Consider the following 23,717-nt stretch of genomic DNA (forward strand, 5'->3'; position numbering starts at 1 on the left):
AACTGCATGCATACAATGTCCCGATAGGGTAAAACTCAGTGATAATGTTATAAAATGTGTGGAACATTTGTGTTATAGATATGCATGATACCTCAAATCATGTGGCTTAAAGGGATTGTTAACCCAAAAATGAATTCTGTGAGCAAATGATGACATAATTCATTTTTGGGTGAACAATCCCTTTAAGTAGAGGTGTGATGTTAGACTGGTTATGGTTTCCAATTGGAAGAAGATAAAAGAGGTGAAAAATCCCTCTGACTTGCATTGAAGGAGGGACCTGAGCCATGTCTAGAGACCAGAATATCAAAGACTTGATGGTAGACTCTTTTAACTTGAGCCAGTAAGTAACCACCTCAAACACCCTAGCAACATCATAGCAACACACTAACAACCACTGAGAGCACCTTAGCAACCACCCTCAAATCACCCTTGAAAGCAGCAAGTTTTGTTCACAGCCTTCTTCTGAAGAATTTAATTAAATTCTCTCTCTCTTTTTTGGAGTATTTGGTTTCCTGTCTTTGAAGTCTTTTAAAAATGGTCGCATATGAAAACTAGACATGCATTTCAAGAAGACAACACCAGCGCATGCAGGGCAGAAAAACTATAGGGTAAATTTTTAGGTATAAGGATAGTTAAAAACTTCAAAGTAAACCTAAATTGTCAGTCCTCTGTCGTGTGTGTCATGTGTTCCCGCCTCTTGTGTCCATATTTGGTTTGTTTCCTGTCCTTGTTATATGTAATCATTAGTTCATTCTTGTCCAGCCGTGTTCGTCTCGTTATCTATGATTATCCCTTGTATAATAGTCCTGTCTGTTGAGCTTGATTTCGTCTGGTCTACTCGTTACTCCCCGGTGTTCCTGTCTGTGTCTTGCCCTGCCTTGATGTTATCAGTAAAGACTATTATTTGAAGTTACATCCTCGTCTTCGTGTTCCTGTGTCCTTCCTCGTGTGTGCACCGTGACAAAATGCAGAAGAAAGACAGATTAGCAGTAGTTTGTAATATACAGTAGGCTACTTGGGTAAACAAACAGCAATTTGAGTATGCAAATATTATAACAGCATCATCATCACTAATTAGACTTTAAAATGAAATGACATTCCTTAAGTGTCAATCACAAATGTACAATGTTTCATATTTCTTCCAAAATGTGTTTTTTCAAAGACCAGTGCTAATAACAGTATCTCGATAGCAGGGAAGAAGTTGAAAATCTTTTTTACTTGAAATCTTTGAAATTTTGAAATCTTAAATATGATAATAAAGTCTAAATATTAATAAAAGTTGAACAAAAATTACATTTTCAAAGCTCTATGAAAATACTATACTCTACTATTTATTTATTTATTTTCAAATTAAGTTTTATTTTAATCAAATTATGTGTGTTCCATTCATTTTCTGGATTCCATTTGAATGATTTCATTAATTTTAATAATCAAAAGCATCTCTGATTATTTGCTTTTATAAAAAAAAAATATTTTTTTTTTCTTTCCAGAAATACAGTGTTGTGTATTTACATTTTACAAAAAAAAAAAATAATAATAATAATTATATATATATATATATATATATATATATATATATATATATATATATATATGGTAAGTAATTTCTCTGTTAAATATTCTTTAAAAAAGTATGTTTTAATAATAATACTAAATTAAATTAATAATAATTTATAATAAATAATTTAATAAGAAATAAAGAAAGAATGAAATGTTGCCTTGGCAAATAAATAAAATAAGTACTACAATTACGAAATTTACTAAAATTACTAAATAACCAAAGTAATAAATTACTAGAATAAGATAAAATCACATAATTACTAAAACAAACAAAATTGAAAATAAGCACTGAAAATATAAAAGCTAATTTCAAAATATTACTGAACACAAATAATACTAGAATAACAATTGTAGGGTTAAACTAACACAGGGGATGTAATGATTCATTTACTAGGCCGATATATCTGTCTATCTATTTTAAGTTGTCGCACAACTAAGATTACTTCAGTTTGAGTACATTAAATGGTAAATTAATTGCAAAAATGAAAGTAGGAAAAGAATCAAAATAAGAATATGGTATTTTAGTACAGTGGTGCTGTGAAACACTAACAACAGGGAATAACAAGCCAAACACGCCTTTCAAACTTGTTTGCCACTTACGATTTAGGCTGATCTTTCCTCATGCTAAAACAGAGATGGCTAACTCGGGTCCTGTCCATTTGAAATAAAGGGATTTTGACGGGACTGTAAACCACAGCATCGCATAAAGGTGAAACAAATACATCTCTGAATGAGTGATGAGAGAGAGAGAGAGAGGGAACTCACCGCTGCTATAATATCACTCCCATCAATCCTGGATTATTCTAGCCATTAAAACACAAGACAAAAGAACAAATGACACTCAGAGGCCTGAGCTTACATGGGCACATTCATCTTTTTCTCAATTTGCATTAAGCCTCTCATTTGCTTCCAGAAAGCAAAGCTACCTGCTGCACAAACACTCCGCGCAACTGGCAGCCTCATTTATTCTGTACTGATCCCGAAAACCAGCAACAAAGACGATGCTTTCTCATCAGCTCATCCCGATAAGATGCTCGAGAAACAATCTAAAATTCACCTTCCTGTCACCTGAATGCACCTTACAGTACAGTTGGTCCATTATTCCAGGACAAAGGCCCAGACAGACTGTGAAGTGACACAGGCTATAAACTAAGCAAGGCCGGAGGTATATTGCTTTCTAATGGGAGACTTTGGCTGAGCGTCGTCATTGAGTTACGGCAGTCGGTCATAAATCCTGTTTGGTGCTGCTCTCCTGGGCAGTGGCGAGCTTCATAAATGATTCAAGATCTGATGTGCGCGTCTATTCACAGATGAAGATGTCCTCTGCCCTGTGATGATGGACTGCAGCGGCAAACCCTCACACTAATATGGAGCACTGCCATGCCTGGGTAGACGTTTAGGCAATGACATTCAAGTGCAATAAAGTCAGTAAGGTGATGGAAAAAGAAAACTCATAAATAAACAACACAAACTATAATACAATGTTTTTATTTAAATATATAATATTATTAATAATATGTTATTACTATTATTATAAAAAAAGCATTAGTGATTTTGTTTAATAAAATTATTATTATTATTATTATTTGTAGTAGTAGTATTACAAATTTTTGTTGTTTTATTAGATATTAATAATTATTTATTATAATATAATATTATTATTATTAATAATAATAATAATATTAAAATGCACCGTTGTTTTCATTATATTATTATTAATAATAATAATCAATAACTATGACTATAAGTAAAAAACTCTGGCTAAATTAAGAAAATAAATAAATAAAGTACAGAAAATAGCTTCAGTTGGTACATATTTAATTAAATTTTTAAAATGCTATTATTATTTTTATTATTATTACAAAAATGCATTATTGTTTTTATTTAATTAAACTTGGTTAATACAATTATTATTATTAGTAGTAGTAATTATTATTACTATTATTATTATTATTACTACTAGTATTAATTGTTGTTTTATTCGTTTTTATTAATAACTTTTTATTATAGTACAACAATATTCTTCTTATTATTATTATTATTATTAATAATAATAATAATTATTATTATTATTATTATAAGCATTATTGTTTTCATTAATACTTATGATGATAATAATGATAATCAATAACTATCAGTAAAAACACTTGCAAAATTAAGATTTTCAATAAAATAAATAAATACGTAAAGAACAGAAATTCTTCGCACATTTTTAATCAATGCTGGATTTAGTAATTCATCTTAAAAGTGTGAATTAAATTAGTCTAAAAACAAAACAAACAAATAAACAAACAAACAAACATTTGTTTTCTTATTTAAACTAACAAAAACTAAATTGAAAATGAAATGCAAAACAATTAATAAATAAATAAATAAATAAATCAGCAAACCCTCCTCAGAACACTTGGCAACCACACAAACAGCACAATATCATCGCATCAGTTTGAATAACTTTTCCATGTCATTGTATCATGTTAATTTAATAAGACTGCTTTTTGAAGTCTTATATGGATTCTGTGTGCGTGCTGGATTAACACTGATTTGGGCAAAAGCAGCCCAAGTGTTACAATAGGATTATCCACTACTGTCAACAAAAAAATTCCTTACAAATTGCAAATGGGATATTCAAATAACCTGGCAATCCAGCGGCAGCGGGTGATTATGGTGATGGAAGGCGGTAGAAAGGTGTCTTTAATAATGTGATTCTCCCCAGGGATATTCAGGCTGACAACAATGTTGCATTCATGACTGGATCTCAACACTGCTTTTTCTTTCCCCCAGAGGAGCTCAGAGGAACGATCCAATTACCTCCGCACATTGCATCCAGTTCCATTATTTAAGGGGCACAATCGTTAAACACGGCAGCCAGCATTAGGTAGATGGTTTAGTGGGACGCCTGATTGGAGAAACCCCTTGGCCAATAATGACATAGACATGGCAAACGTGCAATTCAGGTCAGAAAGCTCAGTGCAATTTGACCAAACCAGCTATTTCATTTTCCATTTTCAAGTTTATTCACTTTTTGAAAGTGTCTGGCTAACAGGTTATATCTTACTATTATACAATTTTTAGGTTGATATTTGATCAACCTACCTTCTAGTATAAGTCTGTTACCCTAAAATATAGCTTTCTTTCTTTTTTACAATTCTTTTCACAAAACTCCAAATCTGAATTTTTTAAATCATAACAAATCCAAATTTTCAAACACATAATATTCATAGGGCCACGTGGTTGAGAAAAATAACTGGTGACACTTTAAGGTATAATTAAGGTGCAACAAGGTTCAATTTGTTAATACATACAAATGATTTTTTTCAGACGTTTATTGGAGTATATTGTAGAAGAAAGTACTATTTCAGTCTTTCTACATCAAAATGGCATGCTTAATTCAATGCGCTATTTGCTTAGAAATTTCTAGTAAACTAAATAATACAAAACAAATAATGATACAAATAATTATTATATTATTATTATTATAATAATAATATATAATATAATTATTATTATAATAATACAAATAATAATACAAAGTGAAAATTGTTTCTACACTTTTTCAGTGATTAGGAACCATGAACCAACAATGAACGACACTTATAAAGTGTCATATCATTTATTAATATTTTATTAATAGGTGTGTTCCTCTACTTACCCTAAGTTTCTCATATTTCAGAACATATGTATTTTTTTATTTTATTTTTTATTTTTATTATTATCATCCAGTATTTTGCAGGTAATTTGTTTGATTGCAATTTTATTGCAAGGATTAGTGGCTTGGACCTGGGGAACCACTGGGGGATTTATTAATTTCAATAATATCAATTATAATCATTAAATTACCATTAACACAAGTTGAACAAATATGATTTGCTAATGTACAGATTACAGAGGCATATTTATACATTAACAAACTTAGAAAAATAGAAAAATATCTATTTATTTGTTAGTTCATGGTACCAAATGAATTAATTAATGTTAACAGAAACTGAATTATTGTAAAGTGTCGCCATATCATTAAACCAAAGACATCATGGCCCATATTTCACAATCCAATCAAATCCTGATGGATACAAGTTCTACCTTACATTACTTAAGGTGGGGGACACATTATGGAAGTTCAGTGTGTTTTAAATGCTACCTAATATTGTCTGTAATGTTAAAATAATCCTAAATTGTACAACATCAGTTCTATTGTGGGTGTATGTCACGATTAACACTAAAAGTTCACAAAAAACACTGTTTCAAGGACACACAATTCATGCTTTTCATTTTCTGAAAAGTTTCCCAGGAGCTATATAGTGCACAGTTCATTTCCCATGTTCTCAATGCCATGCAGCGTAATCGTATCTGTTCTGTGATATTCGGTGAGAAGCGTTTGATGCATATGGATGTAGAGGCACTCAGACAGCTGTGTCTCGGTAGCAAACAGAGTGTGCCGAGCATCCATTGCTCTTGCCCTGCCCTCATCAGCGGGCCTCTGGCTACCTTCACACACATGCCGTTATCGACAGCCCCTCGCTAACGAAGAAGCCGATAGGCTAGAGCAAAGAGACAGATACGTCCCTCGAGTCCAACTTGCCAAAAAAATCAATGAGCCATTTACAACAGTCTGCATCCTGTGACACCACACACTAATTTACAACCAGAGATATTAAGCCATGTAAAACTCTGACAAAATAAATAAATAAAACAGTCAGATTTTGATTTAATCTTTGGCAATATTCAACTAGTAATGCAGAGAAAAGGAAATAGACCTGCTGTGTTTTGGAAGAGGAATGGAAAAAAAATATATATAAAATTTGATTTAGTGAACATAAAAAGAGAATGAAATATAATGAGAAATAATGTTCATAATCAGTATAATAAACAACCTAGACCAATCTATTTTTTTAAACAAATAAAAAAATAAATTAATAATCAAACATATACACATATTCTTAAAAATAGGTATATTTATTTGAGGAGCAAGACTTGATACTTTAAATCAAGACACACGAACGAGACACACCTATCAAATTAACACAATCAACATGAGGGGAAAACTGGGTCACAGGGAACACATGTGGAGCAAAACACACACAAAACGCCCTCGGGGAAGTTGTGGCCTAATGGTTAGAGAGTCGGACTTGTAATCCAAAGGTTGTGGGTTCGAGTCTCGGGCCGGCAGTGATTGTAGGTGGGGGGAGTGAATGTCCAGCGCTCTCTCCACCCTCAATACCACGACTGAGGTGCCCTTGAGCAAGGCACCGAACCCCCAACTGCTCCCCGGGCGCTGCAGCATAAAATGGCTGCCCACTGCTCCGGGTGTGTATTCACGGTGTGGAGCAGGTGGTGGAGGAGCCCAAGGCAGAGATGGAGAGCCAACGAGCAAGAGGGATGCTGAGGATCCGGGGGGCCAGGAGGGCTCTGGCGACCGAGGCGGAGCCGGAAGTCCAGAGATCAGCAGCGGAGCCGGAGCGACTGAGGACCCAGGCGGAGCTGAAGGGAGGAAGGAGCACAATGGAGCCGGTGGGACGGAGCGACGAGGCGCAGTCAGAGGAGAGGAGTCCCGAGGCGATGGCGGGTCGACGCCCGACCAAGGCGCAGCCAGAGGGACGAGGGAGCCCGGTGGAGCTGGAGGATCGATGGATGATGGTGGAGGCGAGGGAGCTAGGAGTTGAGGTGGAGCCACTGGGTCTACGGGCCGAAGCGTAGGTGAGGGACACTCCAGCCCGGCAACGCTGGAGGATGGCAGACCCACGGAGTTTGCACTGTACAGATAGGGGGCTGAGGGCGAGCGGGGGGGCTGCCAGACGACAGCGGTGGAGGAGGCAGGAGTGGGTGGGTGGGAGGGCGGGCATTTTCGAGGAGTGGGCTCTGGAGTGCACGTTCGAGGAGCGGGCACTGGAGGGCACATGCGAGGAGTGTGCACTGGAGGATCTGACGCCCCCTCCCTGTCCAGCAGTCCCAGTCCCAGATGTATCTTCAGCTCACCCTCAGCTGCGGTGCAGGGGGCGGCGCTCCACTCCGCGCTCACACCATCCAACGGCTGGCTCCCTCGTGGTGGGCACTGCTCTCGCACCTGGTCTGACGGGTTGGGCTCAACTTCTGGGGCGATCCTCCGCTCAGCTTTGCACTGACTCACTGATCGTAGCGGGAAATGGCTCTCCGTCATCGGTAGGTTCGGGCTGATGCGCCGCGGGGAGATGGTGCGCTGGGCTCTGGGTCTGGAGTGGATCTGGCGAGTCCACTCCACGAAGGCAGTGAATTCTGCTCGAGGACCATCTTCAGACGACAGCGCTCTGCATGCGGCGTTCAGGCTTGCGTCATAGAACGCGCAGTCGTCCGGGTAGCTGGTGAGTTCCGTGAGGGCCAGAAACAGTCTGGTATGGTCCTCGAGCGAACGCTCCCCCTGCTCCAGCAGGAGGAAGAGAAATTCGGGCCGGACGAGGGGATCCATGGGGCACACAACAGAAACAAAAACACTGGTAGAAAACGGGAAACAAAACACAGGGTAGACGCAGAGGTAACTGTTTTTGGTTGGTTCTTCTGTCACACTTCACCAGGGAGAAAGGAGTACTTCAAAAACACGGTCTTTAATAGTCCACACACGTAGGAGACACAGGAACACATGGAAAGACGTTCAGAACCGACAAACACTAAGTGAATGGACAAGATCTAAATACACAGGACAATCAGGGAGGAACGAGACACACCTGGAGTCAAATTAACACAATCAACATGAAAAAAACTGGGTCACAGGGAACACATGGGGAGCAAAACACACACAAAACAGTCCACAATCCTGACAAACACCGCCTACCAAATAAATAAAATTTAGAGAAAAAGTCAGATTTTAATGTAAACAATTCTCATTATAAACCAAATAATGTGAGCTCATGTGAGCCACATTAATTTTATAAAACCATCCACATTCTGTCTATATTTTCTGTTTTTTATTTCATTTTTTCTATAATTTTCTGACATAATTTCTTCCTTGGTATCTATGAGTGCATCCAACCATGCATCAGGACGAGAACAGAAGGGGCTGAGATAACAAACGAATAAGAATCACAGAAAGAAAGACAGAACGGGTGTCGGTGGTTCAGATTCCTGACAGCATGTGTCTCAAGTGAAGCAGGCTGAGAATGCAAAGCATCCAATTTGGTGCATTGGCCAATAGAGGCGAATCTGGGAGTATTAGAGTAGAGGATTTATGGGGCTGTCTGTGGCCTAACTGAGCTCTAGGGATAGATTCCCTCTTTCCAGTGGCCTTTCACAAAGGCCAGCACACACTGCTGGGGACAATAAAGATGAGCCACCACCGATGGTTATTACTCTGTGACGCGAATGTGTACTCATTTATCTCATGATTGCAAAACACCACACACACGACCACCCACATACTCTCACTCAGACACAACACTATAATTACAGCTCAGACAAACCATGACAAAGTGACCCCAATACAGAATTTCACAGTCCATTCAATGATCGCTACTGAGGGATCATTTAAATAATTGAATAGCAAGCATTAAAAGTGAAGTGTGTGATTTTTACAATGAAATAAATTGCGATATAATTTCTCCCATAGCGATGTTATGTGCAGAGACGACTATACTGTAAGCTATTTATACTAACCTCCCTGAAAAGTGTAAACGGTGGATATTTAAAGTAATTTTGTCATACGGACAATTAAAATCTACCTAACAATGACACTACTATGAGCTTGCCAGCTTCCAATTGGTCTTAGTTCAATTGCATTAATTTGAATAATTGATTCTCAATGTGCAGCTGCTCAAAAGCGTTTAAAAGTTTGGGTTTCCAAGATTTGTCTCTTATGCTCACCAAGATTGCATATATTTGATCAAAAATACAGCAACAGTAAATTGTGCAAACAGTAAATTGTGAAAGTATATATATATATATATACACACACACACACACACATACATATATATATATATATATATATCGTGCTTTTCATCGAAGGATGCTAAACATAATTAAGCAATAATTAATAATCGTTAATTATTAATTAATAATTAATAATTGTTAATAATACTTAAGTTCATAATTAATTAATTTTTACGTTTTGGATAGTAGCGTATACTTTTTTTTCCAATTCTTGGATGATTCATTCATCTGCATTTTAAAGGAATCATTCATGCATGTTCAGTGCAACCCATTTAGAAATTTAGCAAAAAAATGCACTAAAATGAAAACTAACGGGGTGCAAGAGCTGTCCAAACATCCCAAAATAACTAAAAGTCATACTATTTTATGAAATAATCTTCTCCCATATATAACATGAGGGTGAGTAAATTATAGCAATTAAAATTTTTGCATGAACTGTTAAGATGTGATAGGAACACACACACACACATCCACACACCATCTTTAAATCCCTGTTTGCATGTGGATAGCAGTTTGAAATCCTTTACACAAGCATCATTCCTTCCATAAACAGCATAAATATGCATTCCAAGCCTGATAACATGTCAATTAAATGAGAATCTGAGCTGTGAATTAATAACTCCATTAGAGAACGAAGAAAAATAACCAACAAAATATAACGCAGATGTCACTGAGCCGTCTGGGCTTATTAAAAATCCTCTGTACACAGCGTGCTTTGATATGAAACTGCTGGTCTCTTGCGCAGACATCAGAACGTGATTGTTTCAAGATAACCCCATCTGCCTGTACAGCACATTTCACCGAGCTGTGCCACGTTATGTCCCGCTATGCTGCGTTATAGCATCCTGTGCAGTTCTAGACTGCATTCCGTGTCGGCCGTGTTGCTACGACGGTTGATTACGTGTGTGTAATGCGAGTGAAAGTTCCTCTGGGCTGCTCTCGTTTGATGTGAGGATATTCACAGGAGGACGAAAGGCAGCATCTGCTCTAGACACACGGATTCAGTAATCAAGCACACTCATTACAAGCCAAACACACACACACACACATACAAAGATGCAAGCTGATGTCCCACACACTCGCACACACTCATAACAAGATGAAACACCAATAAACCGAGACACGATACGACTTCTGTATATAACGCCAATGAAAATAGAGCCAATGACACCAGATAAGCAGCGTCTGATAGACATTAGATTACATAACCGATATCGCAGTCTGGTAGATATGTGTGAAAATGTCCAGATTTATGTTGGAGAGCACACATATGCAGTGTTTGATGGATATTTTCTCATCTTGAGCTCTCCTAAGGAAGAAAAATCAGATCACATAACTCTATTGTTTCTTCTAGAAAGCAATTACACAGACAGGAGATCAAATGGAGTCTAAAAAGAAAAAAAAAACCTCTCCTCTAACTCTCCTCTAGAGTTTTGAAGATATCTCAATGTCACAGATTTCTCTACAATCAAAAAAGTCAACAATCAAAAGTCATAATAAATATTTCAATTTGAACTTTTTTCAAGTTGTCTATTTTGATTTCTCCAAAGAAATTTTAGGAGAAACAAGGAAAAATGTCTGCAGCAGCAATGCGTCACCGTAACTAGAAACATAAAATACCATTTAAAAGTTTGGAGTGAATAGAATTTTTTTTTTTTCTACTTTTACACTTGCATTAATTTGATTGTCAATGAGAGTAAAGGCAATTATAATACTGCTAAATATTTTAAATAGATGATGTTTTTCAAACTTTGTTCAAAGAATAATAAGAAATATTTTTAAAGCACCAGATCAGCATATTAGAATGATTTCTGTAGGAGCATGTGACACTGAAGAGTGGAGTAATGATGCTGAAAATTCAGCTTTTCCTTGACAGGAATGAATTACATTTTAAAATGTGTTCAAATATAAAACAGCTATTTTAAATTGTAATTATATTTATGTATTTTGCATTATTTTTGTTCAAATAAAGGCAGTTGTATTAAACATAAGCCTCTTCTTTAAAAAAAAAATACACAAAAAACACATATTCCTTACTGACTCTAAACATTTGAATGGTATTGTATCCGAGAATGACCAACATGAAATGTGACCCTGGACCACAAAAGCATTCTTAAGTGTCAATTTTTCGAAATTGAGATTTATACATCATCTGAAAGCTGAACACATAAGCTTTGTTAAGATAGGACAATATTTGGCTGAGAAACAACTATTTGAAAATCTGGAATCTGAGTGTGCAAAGAAATCAAAATATTGAGAAAATCGCCTTTAAAGTTGTCCAAATTAATGCATATTACTAATCAAAAATGATGTTTTGATACATTTACAGTAGGTAATTTACAAAATATCTTCATGGAACATGATCTTTACTAAATATCCTAATGATTTTTGGAATAAAATAAAAATTTTGACCCATACAATGCATTTTTGGCTATTGCTACACATATACCCGTGCTACTTAAGACTGGTTTTGTGGTCCAGGGTCATAAATGGCATTCGCAACCCGTATTACTTCCAATTTTCACCATCCTACCAGCTGCAAAAGTAAGTCCTTCCCTACTTTAGTTTTTTCTCGTTGAATATGGGAGTATTTCAATACTAGTTTTATTTTTTGTATTCATTGGTTAACAATATCCAATACGTTATGTCAGCCGAAAAAGTTGTTTCAGAGGCAGAGCAAAATATTACTTTGATAAAGATCACAAAAAAATATATTTTTTTGTTTATTTAGAATAATGCAAGCTGTTGAATTATGCACAATAAGACCAGGAACATGTGCCAAAAAAGTAACATAAATTTTGATTTAATGCTGACTTTAAGTCATCTGAGCAGAAAGAGCAACCTTTGAGCAATAAAAGTCTCCTCTGGGGTGGACTTCATGCCATTTGTCTATACGAAAGGACATATTTCACCTTGAGGTGGGGGATCCCAATTTGAGACGGTGTCAGAAGGATCCCACTTTAGCTGTGCTTAATGATCTGACATAGCAGAGAACAGGCAGTCTGGGATGTATGCACACGGGACAGAGAAATCATTTCAAGTGTCAAACGAAGACCGCAAGGAAGGAAGATAGAATGTAAAGAGACAATAGTTTTGCCCCAAGCCCACTCTAAATGACTAATTACTCTCTTCAATCCAGCATGTACTATTCTCTCCACATACACACATGAAGGTGATTTAATATAAATTATTCAGCTCTTAATTCCTTTTCACATGGCTCTTACAAATAGCCACACACAAAAATACATTAATAATTCAGTTTTTGAGAAGATCCACAACCCAGCTCCCATTATCAAACAGAAATAACACAGCCAGGCTTAATAAACACCAAGAAAACAGCTGGAGGACAAAGGCCACACCACTTGGATGTCACCGCTGGCACTGTAATAATCTCAATAAGATTAAATGGGTCAAGAACCGAGTATGATTCATAAACCAGGGTAGATATTTTACTTTTTTAAATTTATATATATATATATATATATATATAATATACGTGTATATATATATGTCAGTCCTCTGTAGTGTGTGTCGTGTTCCCTGCCTCTTGTGTCCTTATTTGGTTTGTTTCCTGTCTTTGGTCCTTGTTTAGTGTGATTATTAGTTAATTCTTGTCCAGCTGTGTTTGTCTCATTATCTATGATTATCCTGTGTATTTATAGTCCCGTCTATTCAGTTTGATTTGGTCTGGTCTACTCGTTACTTCCTGGTGTTCCTGTCTGTGTCAACCTTGCCTTGTCTTGCCTTGCCTTGTTTGGAGTCAATAAAGACTGTATTTTGAGTTACATCCTCGTCTGCGTGTTCCTGTATCCTCCTCGTGTGCACACCGTGATATATATATATACATATATATATATATATATATATATATATATATATATATATATATATATATATATATATACACATATATTTGTGCGATTAATCGCAAATAACAGTTTTTCTTTACATAATATACGTGTGTGTACTGTGTATATTTATTTTGTATATATAAATACACACACATACAGTGTATATTTTGAAAATATTTACATGTCTATATTTACATTAATATAATTTATATTATAAAAATATTTAATGTATAAACTTAATATATTTGTCTGAAATACATACATGCGTGTGTGTATTTATATATACATAATAAATATACACAGTACACACACATATATTATGTAAACAAAAACTGTTCTTTTGGATGCGATTAATCATGATCATTTGACAGCACTTATATATATATATATATATAAATACACACACACACACACACACACACACACATATATACATACTACACACACATCAAATCGACTGAACATTGAATGATTCTATGAGACGAAATTCTCTGATCTAGCTATCCATCTCCCTCTCACAATCCTCTCCTATTGCACGTGGATAGCAATGATCTAGCTATTCTCAAACAAACGCCTCACATCTATTATTAATAGGAACATGAAGGGGGTGAATTATTCACTATGATTTTCTGTAGATAACAATTAGGTGAAAAATTACAACTTCCACTGCATGACAAAATGCATATTTACTGGAGTGCCATGCCTAGAAGCAATCATTTCCACAGTAACACTGCTTGGTCTCAGTGTGATATTCAACATTGTCTCCTCTGAGATCCCTTAACAGGAAAATATGGACAGAACTGTGAAAATCGGAACAGCCCCCGCTACAGATTGAGGAAATGCAAGTCAATTAGGCAGTAAACATTTCACTATCTACTTAGCTGGGCCGAGCAGACAAATATACACTATTCTAGAGAAGATAATTAAACAACCAAAAAAAAAAAGACTTCATCCCACAGATGGAAGAAATGCCTTTTAATTAGGCAGTAAACATTTCACTAGCTGGGAAATGTTGGACTCTGGGCACGAGCCACAAACAGTAACATATGATGGGACGTCTGGTCTGTGAAATGCATCTGAAATAATTTGAAGTCATGGGATTTATAGGATGTACAGAAGGTGGAGAGGACCCTTCCTGAGCCCAGCGTGTGACATGACCCTGCGGCTCAGTACGGCCACTTAAGAGAGCGACCTGCTGAGCACCAACATGCCCCAGGAAGAGTGTGGCCGGCTGGAGGCTGGTTATCTCAGATACGGTGCTGATCAAGGGGAGGAGAGGGCTATTTAACAATGCATGTCAAAGCAGACCGAATCAAACGCAGGGCTGAGACCAGACTTGTCTCAGACAAACCAGGCCACTGGATCGATCAACTTACACCCATGCACAAACACATACAAATACAGTCACAGCTGAAAATTAGCGAAATGATGTTTTGATGATATATTATTGCTTAACAAAATAATAATAAAATATTAAAAGTTAATAATAATAATAATGATAAGAATTATTATTATTATTATTAGAAATCTTACATCTTTGCTTCCAGGTTTAAATTGGACATTGAATGTGGTTTCAGACATTTGGACCCCTGTATGCCTTATGCTTGTGTGCCATCTACACATACACGGGTTCTTATTCTAATCAACACACTCACAAAAGCATGTCAAAATGACAAGTCCCTTGAATAAATACACAGATATTAACGACGGCTCAGACTTCCAGCTCTCCACACACCAAGAAAAGTTAAAGCTGCCTACTGGTAAACAGTCACAAACCTAACAATACACACACGCCACATGATGTGAGAGGTTGCGGCTTATTTACGTGCTGCATAGCTAGCTCTAGTGGCTGTTGACCTGCAAATATTAAAAACACACCATAATGAGGAAAAAACCTACAGACCACATGTGACACACAAACACTCGTTCTCAAGCTTGAAACCAAGCCATGCTACGTTTCATCTGCATCATCAAAGCAGATCACAGAGGTTGGAGCTGAGAAGGCTGAGGGTTTGTGTCTGTGTTTTCAGAATGGTGCAGTGGCTGAGAAAAACAGAGAGACAGATGCTAAAGCAGTCCTTTATTTAGTCAGCTGACGGCCGCTCTAGGGGAAGCTATGTCTGCGATTAAAATTTTCATCAATCACTAGAAAAAAAACGGAAAAAGATTTGCATTTCCTTAAGGAAATAGCAGTGGCTGTGAAGCAGAGAAAGAATGGTGTAAAAGTATTAGCCAAGATTAGATTTTAAGCTTTAGTTCTGTTAATGAAAAGCCGAATCAGAGCTCAGAATCTTGTCAGCTGTGCAAGAGAATCAGTACACAGCCTGACACCAGCTTTGTATTGTAAAGGCAAGTAGAAGGTTAAATAGATGCAAAAAAAGCCACATCATGATTCGGTATGCAAATGGATGCAAAAGACTAATCACAATTCAGTATGCAAAATATAATAAAGTCATCACTGTCAGTTAGATTTCCAATACCAAACATTCTACAGTCAATGGGAGATTTTCAGAAAGTAATCATACATTTCTGAGTAACATTAAATAATAATTATAAAAAAAATAATAATAAATAAGACACTTGAGGCTCAAATTAAATTAGGAAAGCAGAAAATTGTGTCAAGTTGTTCAAGGTTAATTGCAAAAAATTATAGCCAAAAAAAAAAAAAAACAGCAACAAGATTTCTTAGATGTCTCAAAACCCTCCTTCAATGTAAGCCTATGGAACGGTTATTATTGTAATTAATAAAACTAATAAAAATAGAAATATAATAAAACAAATATTAGATAAAATACACAATTAAATAAAAACCTAAATTAAACTAAACAATTTTTTTTTTTTTTAACTAATATACGTTTAAGTTGAAGCACTACAATTACAAACTGGCAATAAATTGAAATAAATAAATAAACCTAAATAGTATTTTTTTAAAATTTATAAATGGCATTCAAATTAAAACGGAAAATTAAAAAGCTAATTCAAAATATTAATAAGTATAATCCAAATAATACAAAAATAGCACTGTTCTATAAGTTTTTTGTTTTGTTTAGTTTTTTGCTTACTTGATAGTCTACTAGGTTAAAAACCTGAATGCTAATGAATTCTAAATGACGGCTGAAAATAGTATTTTTAAAGCACACAAAATTAATAAACATCTAATCAAAACTGAAAAAATAAAAAGCTAATTCAAAATATTAATAAAAATATACAAGTAATACTAAACAAAGTATTACTTGTATATTTATTTTTCTGCTTATTTGATAGTCCACTGTAAAGAAAGAGCATAGATCTGATTTGAGACACGATACATTTCCGAAACACGAACAACAGAATGAGTTACATGCCAAAGTTTAATACTCACACTTTACCTTAATAGCACCACAAAAAGAAGTAAAAATATGAATAAAAGCAATCAATACTGTTTACACAAACAGCAAAACATCTCCTCATTAGCGTCCTAGTAAATGACTTCCTTGTGGCATTTCTAAGAAAAGGAATCAATATCCAGTCTTGCAAAACCTCAAATTAAACCATCACTCCTTCGTCCCGCTCTAATCTTCCTGTCCGTATATACACAAGACAATCGTGTGACAAATCGTAAAAAAAGATTAAATCTATTCTAGTGAAACATTTAAGTCAATGTTAAGTGTTCTGGGGAGGCCGAGAGATGGGGGGATGAAAAACAAGAGCACGAGTGTGTTATTGAGACAGATGTGAGTGAAAGAGCGAGGAAATTCCCAAAGGCCTGTCTGTCTGTCACTAAAAGACGAGAGAACACCTGAGTAATGGGCTGAGAAGGACCAGTCCAAACATCCCTCTCCCTCTCCTGCCTCCCTGCAAAGACAACAACATTATTCACACAAACTAATACAATCATCGCCCGACAGCCTTGACCACTACTGAGACTTCCTCTGCATGCTAATGGAGCCACGGGTAGACAAACACAGCAGCCATGCCAAACCCCCTCCAGGTCTGCAGACAGGCATCAGTGAAGCGGGAAAGCCCGACACATCTGCAGCGGGCGCAGACACCCAGAATCTTTCAAAGGCTGATAACAATTATAACCCGCTGGCATCCGTCCATCCATCTTTCCAAAGAATATGCCAGCTGGCGTGTGCGCGGAAACACATGTACACACATTCTCATGGATGCTTAGATCAGATGCAGGTCAGTACGAGCACACAAGAGGGTAGATGCAATTTTATTTTGCTGTAATCACCTCTGGTGTGACTTTATATGCAGACCTTGAGCCAAAAACTCATCACCAAACACCAATGACTTGTACATAAGAGTGCTGTCATTTTAGACACGGCCAAAACTGTTGCAGCAGAGATGGAAATACAATTTTTAAATACATGAATTATGTTTCCATCTTTGTTGCCACAGTTTTGTTAGTGCCTTTTTCTGTTCTAAAGAAGGGGGTGTCCCAACACTTTTGTCCTTATAGTGTCAGTACAAGTCATTGGTGTTTGGTGATGAGTTTTTGGCTCAAGGTCTGCATTTAAAGTCACACCAGAGGTGTTCAGCTGGGATCAGGACTTGGCTTTCTGCAGACCAGTCAAGTTCTTCCACACTGACTGAATCAATCATGTCTTTTTGAACCGTGTCTTATACACAGAGGCACTGTCATGTTAGAATAGAAAAGGGTCCTGTCCGAACTGTTGCTATAAAATTAGAAGCACACAATTCTGTAGAATATCATTATATGCTTAAACATTAAGATTTGTACTCATAGAAATTACTAAAGTAGTCAAACATGTTCATTAGAAGGGGGTGACCCAATACTTTTGGCAATATAGTGTATGAATCAAAGATGAAAAGGTATTTTCAAGCATCAAAACAACAAAAGTTTAATACAGCTTTAATTTTTTTCATACAATAGAATATGTCCAATACATTTTTTTTTTCCTGAGCATAAAATAATGTTTATCATACATTATCACCATGTTTTACAGGAGAAAACCACAAAAATGTCATTCATTGTAACTAACACATTTGAATTATTTTAAATTAGTATTGTCAAATCGATTAATCGCTATTAATAACGTCCAAAATAAGTTTGTTTACACAATATATGTGTGTGTACTATGTATATATTCATTGTACACACACACACATATTGTGTGTACTATGTATATATTATAAATACACAGAAATACCTGTATATATTTAAGAAATATATGCAAAATGTAATAACATTAAGCATGTTTCATTTGTAAATATATGTGTTACGATGAATGACATTTTTTGACATGAGCTATATATATATATATATATATATATATATAAAAAATTGTTATATAAAACTACAAATTATAATTATGTGTGTGATGAATATTTTGTTGTTCTAGATATACATATACATATATATATATATATATATATATATATATATATATATATATATATATATATATACAGTATATATATATATATATATATATATATATATATATATATATATATATACATATATACATGTGTACTTTATATCGTTTGATGTTTATGCAATCATAAACAAATAAAAGTAGGATGGTCTTACCTCTAGAGCTGCGGCTCGCTTCTTCAAAAAATTTTCTATATTCCGTGCCGCTGTTTCTACAAGCTGTGCTGCATTATTTGTTTTCACAGTGAAATAATTCTGATTATCCATAAAGATCTGCCATAATGGAGAGAAAAAGACACTCATTAGGGACTCTGGTAATGAGATGATGGTTTACCGGTAATGATTGTTTTGATAATTAAGCAGGCTTAACTTTCGCTTATGATTTGTTGGGGTGAATACACATTAAAATACACATACATCAATATGTACAGGGGTGTTTGTGCATGGTAAAGTGTGAAGGCCTTTGGACCTCTGACCTGTCTTAGATTATTCCCAGCGCTGGCTGTGTCTGCTAGAGAAACCAGCTCCTGCTGCAGCTGATCTACCCATTCTTTTATCCTGCAAACACAAACACTCATATTAAATACACAGTTGCAATCTAAATATATACCTAGAGAAGTCAGAAAATGTGATGGAAAACAATTCAAGTCTTTATGAAGTAACTAAGCCACAGTCATGAATACAGATACATATGTGAGTCATATTGAAAACAATTTGCAGTATGGAAGAGTTACAGCAAATGTGATCTCATGACAGGTGCTTTTAATATGCACGTTTTAAAAATAGCACGAAGCAGCTACAAACGACTAAACAGTCAGTTAGTGCACTGCAAGCAAGAACTCAAGATGAATAACTTGAAGGCACAAAAAACCCTGTCCTTCAGAGCAAGCACAAAAGGCTTCGAGCACAAACGTGTACCTCAAGAATGGCTTTAGGGATCGTTTGTTGGTTTGTAAATGTTGTGCTTTTATTTTGAAGTTTGTGTGACCCTACCTGATTGTTTGAACTAAAGAAATGGCTCATTTATTTGATCAAGATAACACAAAAATCAATCAAGCAAGACAAATCCTCAATAAACCTGGGCATATCAAACATGGCAGACGAAGGGCAGGAAAACACGAGTGTCGTACAAACACAAAGAAGTTATGAGTGAAAACGGCACCTATACCTGGAAACAATCAGCGAACATATGCAAAATAAAAACATAAACGCACAAATGTACAAAATGAAATGCATCTGCAGAATAACAAAACTGACAATCCCTCAAACTGTTACTCTTCTATATTTTTAAGTATTTATATTTTAAGAAAGCAAACAAAAATCTTTAACCTACAATTCCTCTTGCAAATCTTATAAACTGTGCATGGCTGCAGAACTGTTCATAAATACAAAAAAAAAAAAATGTTTGTACATAAATACGACAAAATTCAGAGAAGTCACTAGTTCCAATGACTGCTGCGCATGGTTAAAAAAAAAAAAAAAAGTCGTGACTTATTGTCAAGTATGGTGACCCATACTCAAAATTGGTGCTCTGCCTTTAACCCATCCAAGTGCACACACACAGCAGTGAGTAGTGAACAAATCCACACACACACACACACACACCGTGAACACACACCCGGAGCAGTGGGCAGCCATTTATGCTGCGGCGCCCGGGGAGCAGTTGGGGGTTCGGTGCCTTGCTCAAGGGCACCTCAGTCGTGGTATTGAGGGTGGAGAGAGCGCTGGACATTCCCTCCCCCCACCTACAATTCCCGCCGGCCGGGGGCTCGAACCCACAACCTTTCGATTACGAGTCCGACTCTCTAACCATTAGGCCACGACTTCCCCCACATCTAATTATAGCATCTATAGATATAACATCTAATTAATATTAATAATTACTATACAACCACACTTTGACTCTCTTTCTTCATGATATTCCTTGATGTTACACTGCAAGAGGAAAAGAAGAGTGAATTCATGGACATCAGGGTGAAGTCACATGTCTTTCATGGCCTCTGTGATCACAGATCTAAAATTACCCAAACCACGATGAGAAATTTGGGAGGTGTTTGCGAAGTGTGAAGTCCATTGGAAAACTAGAGGTATCATCTCCTGAAGAACTATAATTCTGACAAACTGTGATGCTAAACACTCATTTTTTTTTATTCAATATACATTTTATATTTTATCAAAATATAAAATGTTCAAAAGTTTTTGTTATTATTTATCAATATTTATTTATTTGTTTGTTGTTTATTTTTTACTTATTTATTTTTGAGGAAATGTGTCCTTGCGAAACAAAACTTTTAATTTCCTTAAACAATAAATTAAATAAAAAAACGATGAAATAATGTCTATAATTTACAAATAATGCGTCACACAAAAATATTAAGCATCACAACTGTTTTTAACATTGATTATAATTAAAAATATTTCTTGAGAACCAAATCTGCATATTAGAATTACTTCTGAAGGATAAAGACGAGTAATGGCTGCTGAAAATTCTGCTTTCCCAACACAGAAATAGGGGGAAAATACATTTGAAAATATTAAAATAGAAAACTGTTTAAATTGTAATAATATTTCACAGCATACTGTTTTTACTGTATTTTAATAAAACAACTGCAGCCATAGTAAAGCAGCCTTTTTCAAAAACATTATGTAGTGTATATTAAATCATTTCTTATCTTTAATTATTAAACATTCTCACTCACTTATGCAGCACAGAAATATTCGGTAAAGCATTCTGCCCTCTCATGTATTATTTTTGTGAGAGACCAAAAGTCTGCTGTCTACATAAAAGAAGCTGAGTAGTGGATTTGTGGTACCAGAGAAGGCCAGGGTCTTACTCTCTTTCCCAGAAGAACAAAAACACACATATCCACAGCAGTCGTCCAAGTTTAAGTTGTGAACCTAGACCGTCAATACTATGATAATAGAACCCTCCAGTGATCTCTGTATTGGGGTCAGAACCGAATTTGAAAAAGGAAGTGAAAAAAGATAGATGGGCTGCAAAGAATTCTGAATTTAATATAGGCTCCTCCATTCTTCTCCTCTAGTGCTCATTCTATTCTTCTGTCATAGGCTTTTTCCTCAGGGGCTGGAAACACAGAAGCACAGATGTAGGTTGCAATGAGACAATCTGTTGGCTGAGGTGCTTTCTAACAAGCAGAGGTGGACAGATATGGTTATACCAGCACTTTTTTTGCACTAAGACTGCCAAGTCAAAATATCCTGTTTGCAACTATGCCTCAAGCAATGTAAAGTCCCACACATTCTTTAAAACACCCTGTAAATAAGCCATTACCAGTCAGACCTCCTTCACTCACAGGATGTTGCACACTACCTAGTAAACTTACAACCACACACGTTGCCAGGTTTTATGGTGGAAAAAAAGCAAAGTTTCTCACGACTCATGTAACAAAGTCTTAATGAAGTGAAGTGACATACTGCCAAGTATGGTGACCCATACTCATAATTCCTGCTCTGCATTTAACCCATCCAACGTGCACACACACAGCAGTGAACACACACACACCATGAACACACACCCGGAGCAGTGGGCAGCCATTTATGCTGCGGCGCCCGGGGAGCAGTTGGGGGTTCGGTGCCTTGCTCAAGGGCACCTCAGTCGTGGTATTGAGGGTGGAGAGAGCGCTGGACATTCACTCCCCCCACCTACAATTCCTGCCAGCCCGAGACTCGAACCCGCAACCTTTGGATTACAAGTCCGACTCTCTAACCATTAGGCCACGACTTCCTTGGATTAGTCAGGTGTAAAGTATAATGAAAGTTCTTAATTTTAATCACAGCTAAAATATACTACAGTACTTGCAGGTTTCTTACTATGCATACAATTGGTTGATTATAATGTGTTTTAATGCATTTCCCTCTTTAAAGGTGTAACATTGATGTTGCAATTATTCATGAGAACAAACAATGGTGCATTTTGAGGCCTAATTAATGCAATAAGAAAACTTTTATAATGTATAATACATACAGGCCTCAAGTGAAATGTTACCTAACTGTTTATGTATCTTTTAAAGGTACATCCAACAGCATGATCTTGAATTAAAAGATACATCTATCTAGTACAGTAGGTAAGATAAAATGTCTAGTCAAAGGAAACAGCCACAGTTCTTTAGATGGTTTCTGCTAAAAAGGTCATTTGTTAGTGATCATAATGAGTTTATTCCAGCGAATGTGTGCTTTCATTCACTTCCATTTCCAAGGTCCATTCAGAGATTTCCCTGTGCTCCTCTATAATAAGCTATTTAATCCCTTTACAGGCTGAGGATTAGCACTCATCTGACAGGGGAACAGAACTGTGACTCTAAGCTTTTTTCTTTTTAAAGAACTTATGTCTAAGCTTACACTAAACAGTTGCTGCTGGGAACAATGCAAGGTTCTAGACCAGGCAACCATGCAACTATTTTTTAAGGGGGCACCAGTAGCAGTTAGACTTGGGTGAGTTAGGACAGATTAAAACAAAGCTCTAATGCCACTAAACTTGCACGCTTTGGCAAATCCTGTTATTGTTTCTTTTTAAAAAAACATGTTATGGATAGCTTAAACATTCCTGTAGCTTAAACTGTTGAGCATGGCACTAGCAACACCAAAGTCAGTGTTTAGTTAATTAACTAATAAAATGTATTACTTAAATGCAACACAAGTCTGTCAAACACTATTCAAAAGTTTGGGGTAAGAAAGGCGTCTTGAAAGAAGCCTCTTATGCTAACCAAGACTGTATCAAAAATACAGTAAAACCGTAATATTGTTAAATAGGGTGGTATTGTTAAATGGGGTGGTGATGGCGCAGTGGATAAGACACATGCCTTTGGTGTGAGAGACCCGGGTTCGAATCCACTATGAGACACCAATGTGTCCCTGAGCAAGACACTTAACCCCTAGTTGCTCCAGAGGCGTGCGACCTCTGACATATATAGCAATTGTAAGTCGCTTTGGATAAAAGCGTCAGCTAAATGAATAAATGTAAATGTAAATATTATGACAATTTAAAATAACTGTTTTCTATTTCATAT

General features: G+C 36.1%; 1 protein-coding gene across 1 annotated transcript in view; it reads right to left on the reverse strand.

The window, feature by feature from the left end:
• Positions 1–23,717, reverse strand: part of LOC306842597 (voltage-dependent calcium channel subunit alpha-2/delta-1-like) — a gene marked incomplete at its 3' end in the record, with an annotated part of 99,302 nt that overhangs the window by 71,658 nt on the left and 3,927 nt on the right. Inside the window, exons 2-3 of the mRNA XM_079373552.1 lie at positions 19,167–19,248; positions 18,847–18,963 (exon numbers count right to left, since the gene is read on the reverse strand). Of these exons, the coding sequence (XP_079229678.1) occupies positions 18,847–18,963; positions 19,167–19,248 (199 nt within the window). The remainder of the gene's footprint in view (positions 1–18,846; positions 18,964–19,166; positions 19,249–23,717) is intronic.

The sequence above is a fragment of the Barbus barbus genome (genome assembly GCF_936440315.1).
Source record: "Barbus barbus genome assembly, chromosome: 23".
NCBI classification, from domain to species: domain Eukaryota; kingdom Metazoa; phylum Chordata; class Actinopteri; order Cypriniformes; family Cyprinidae; genus Barbus; species Barbus barbus.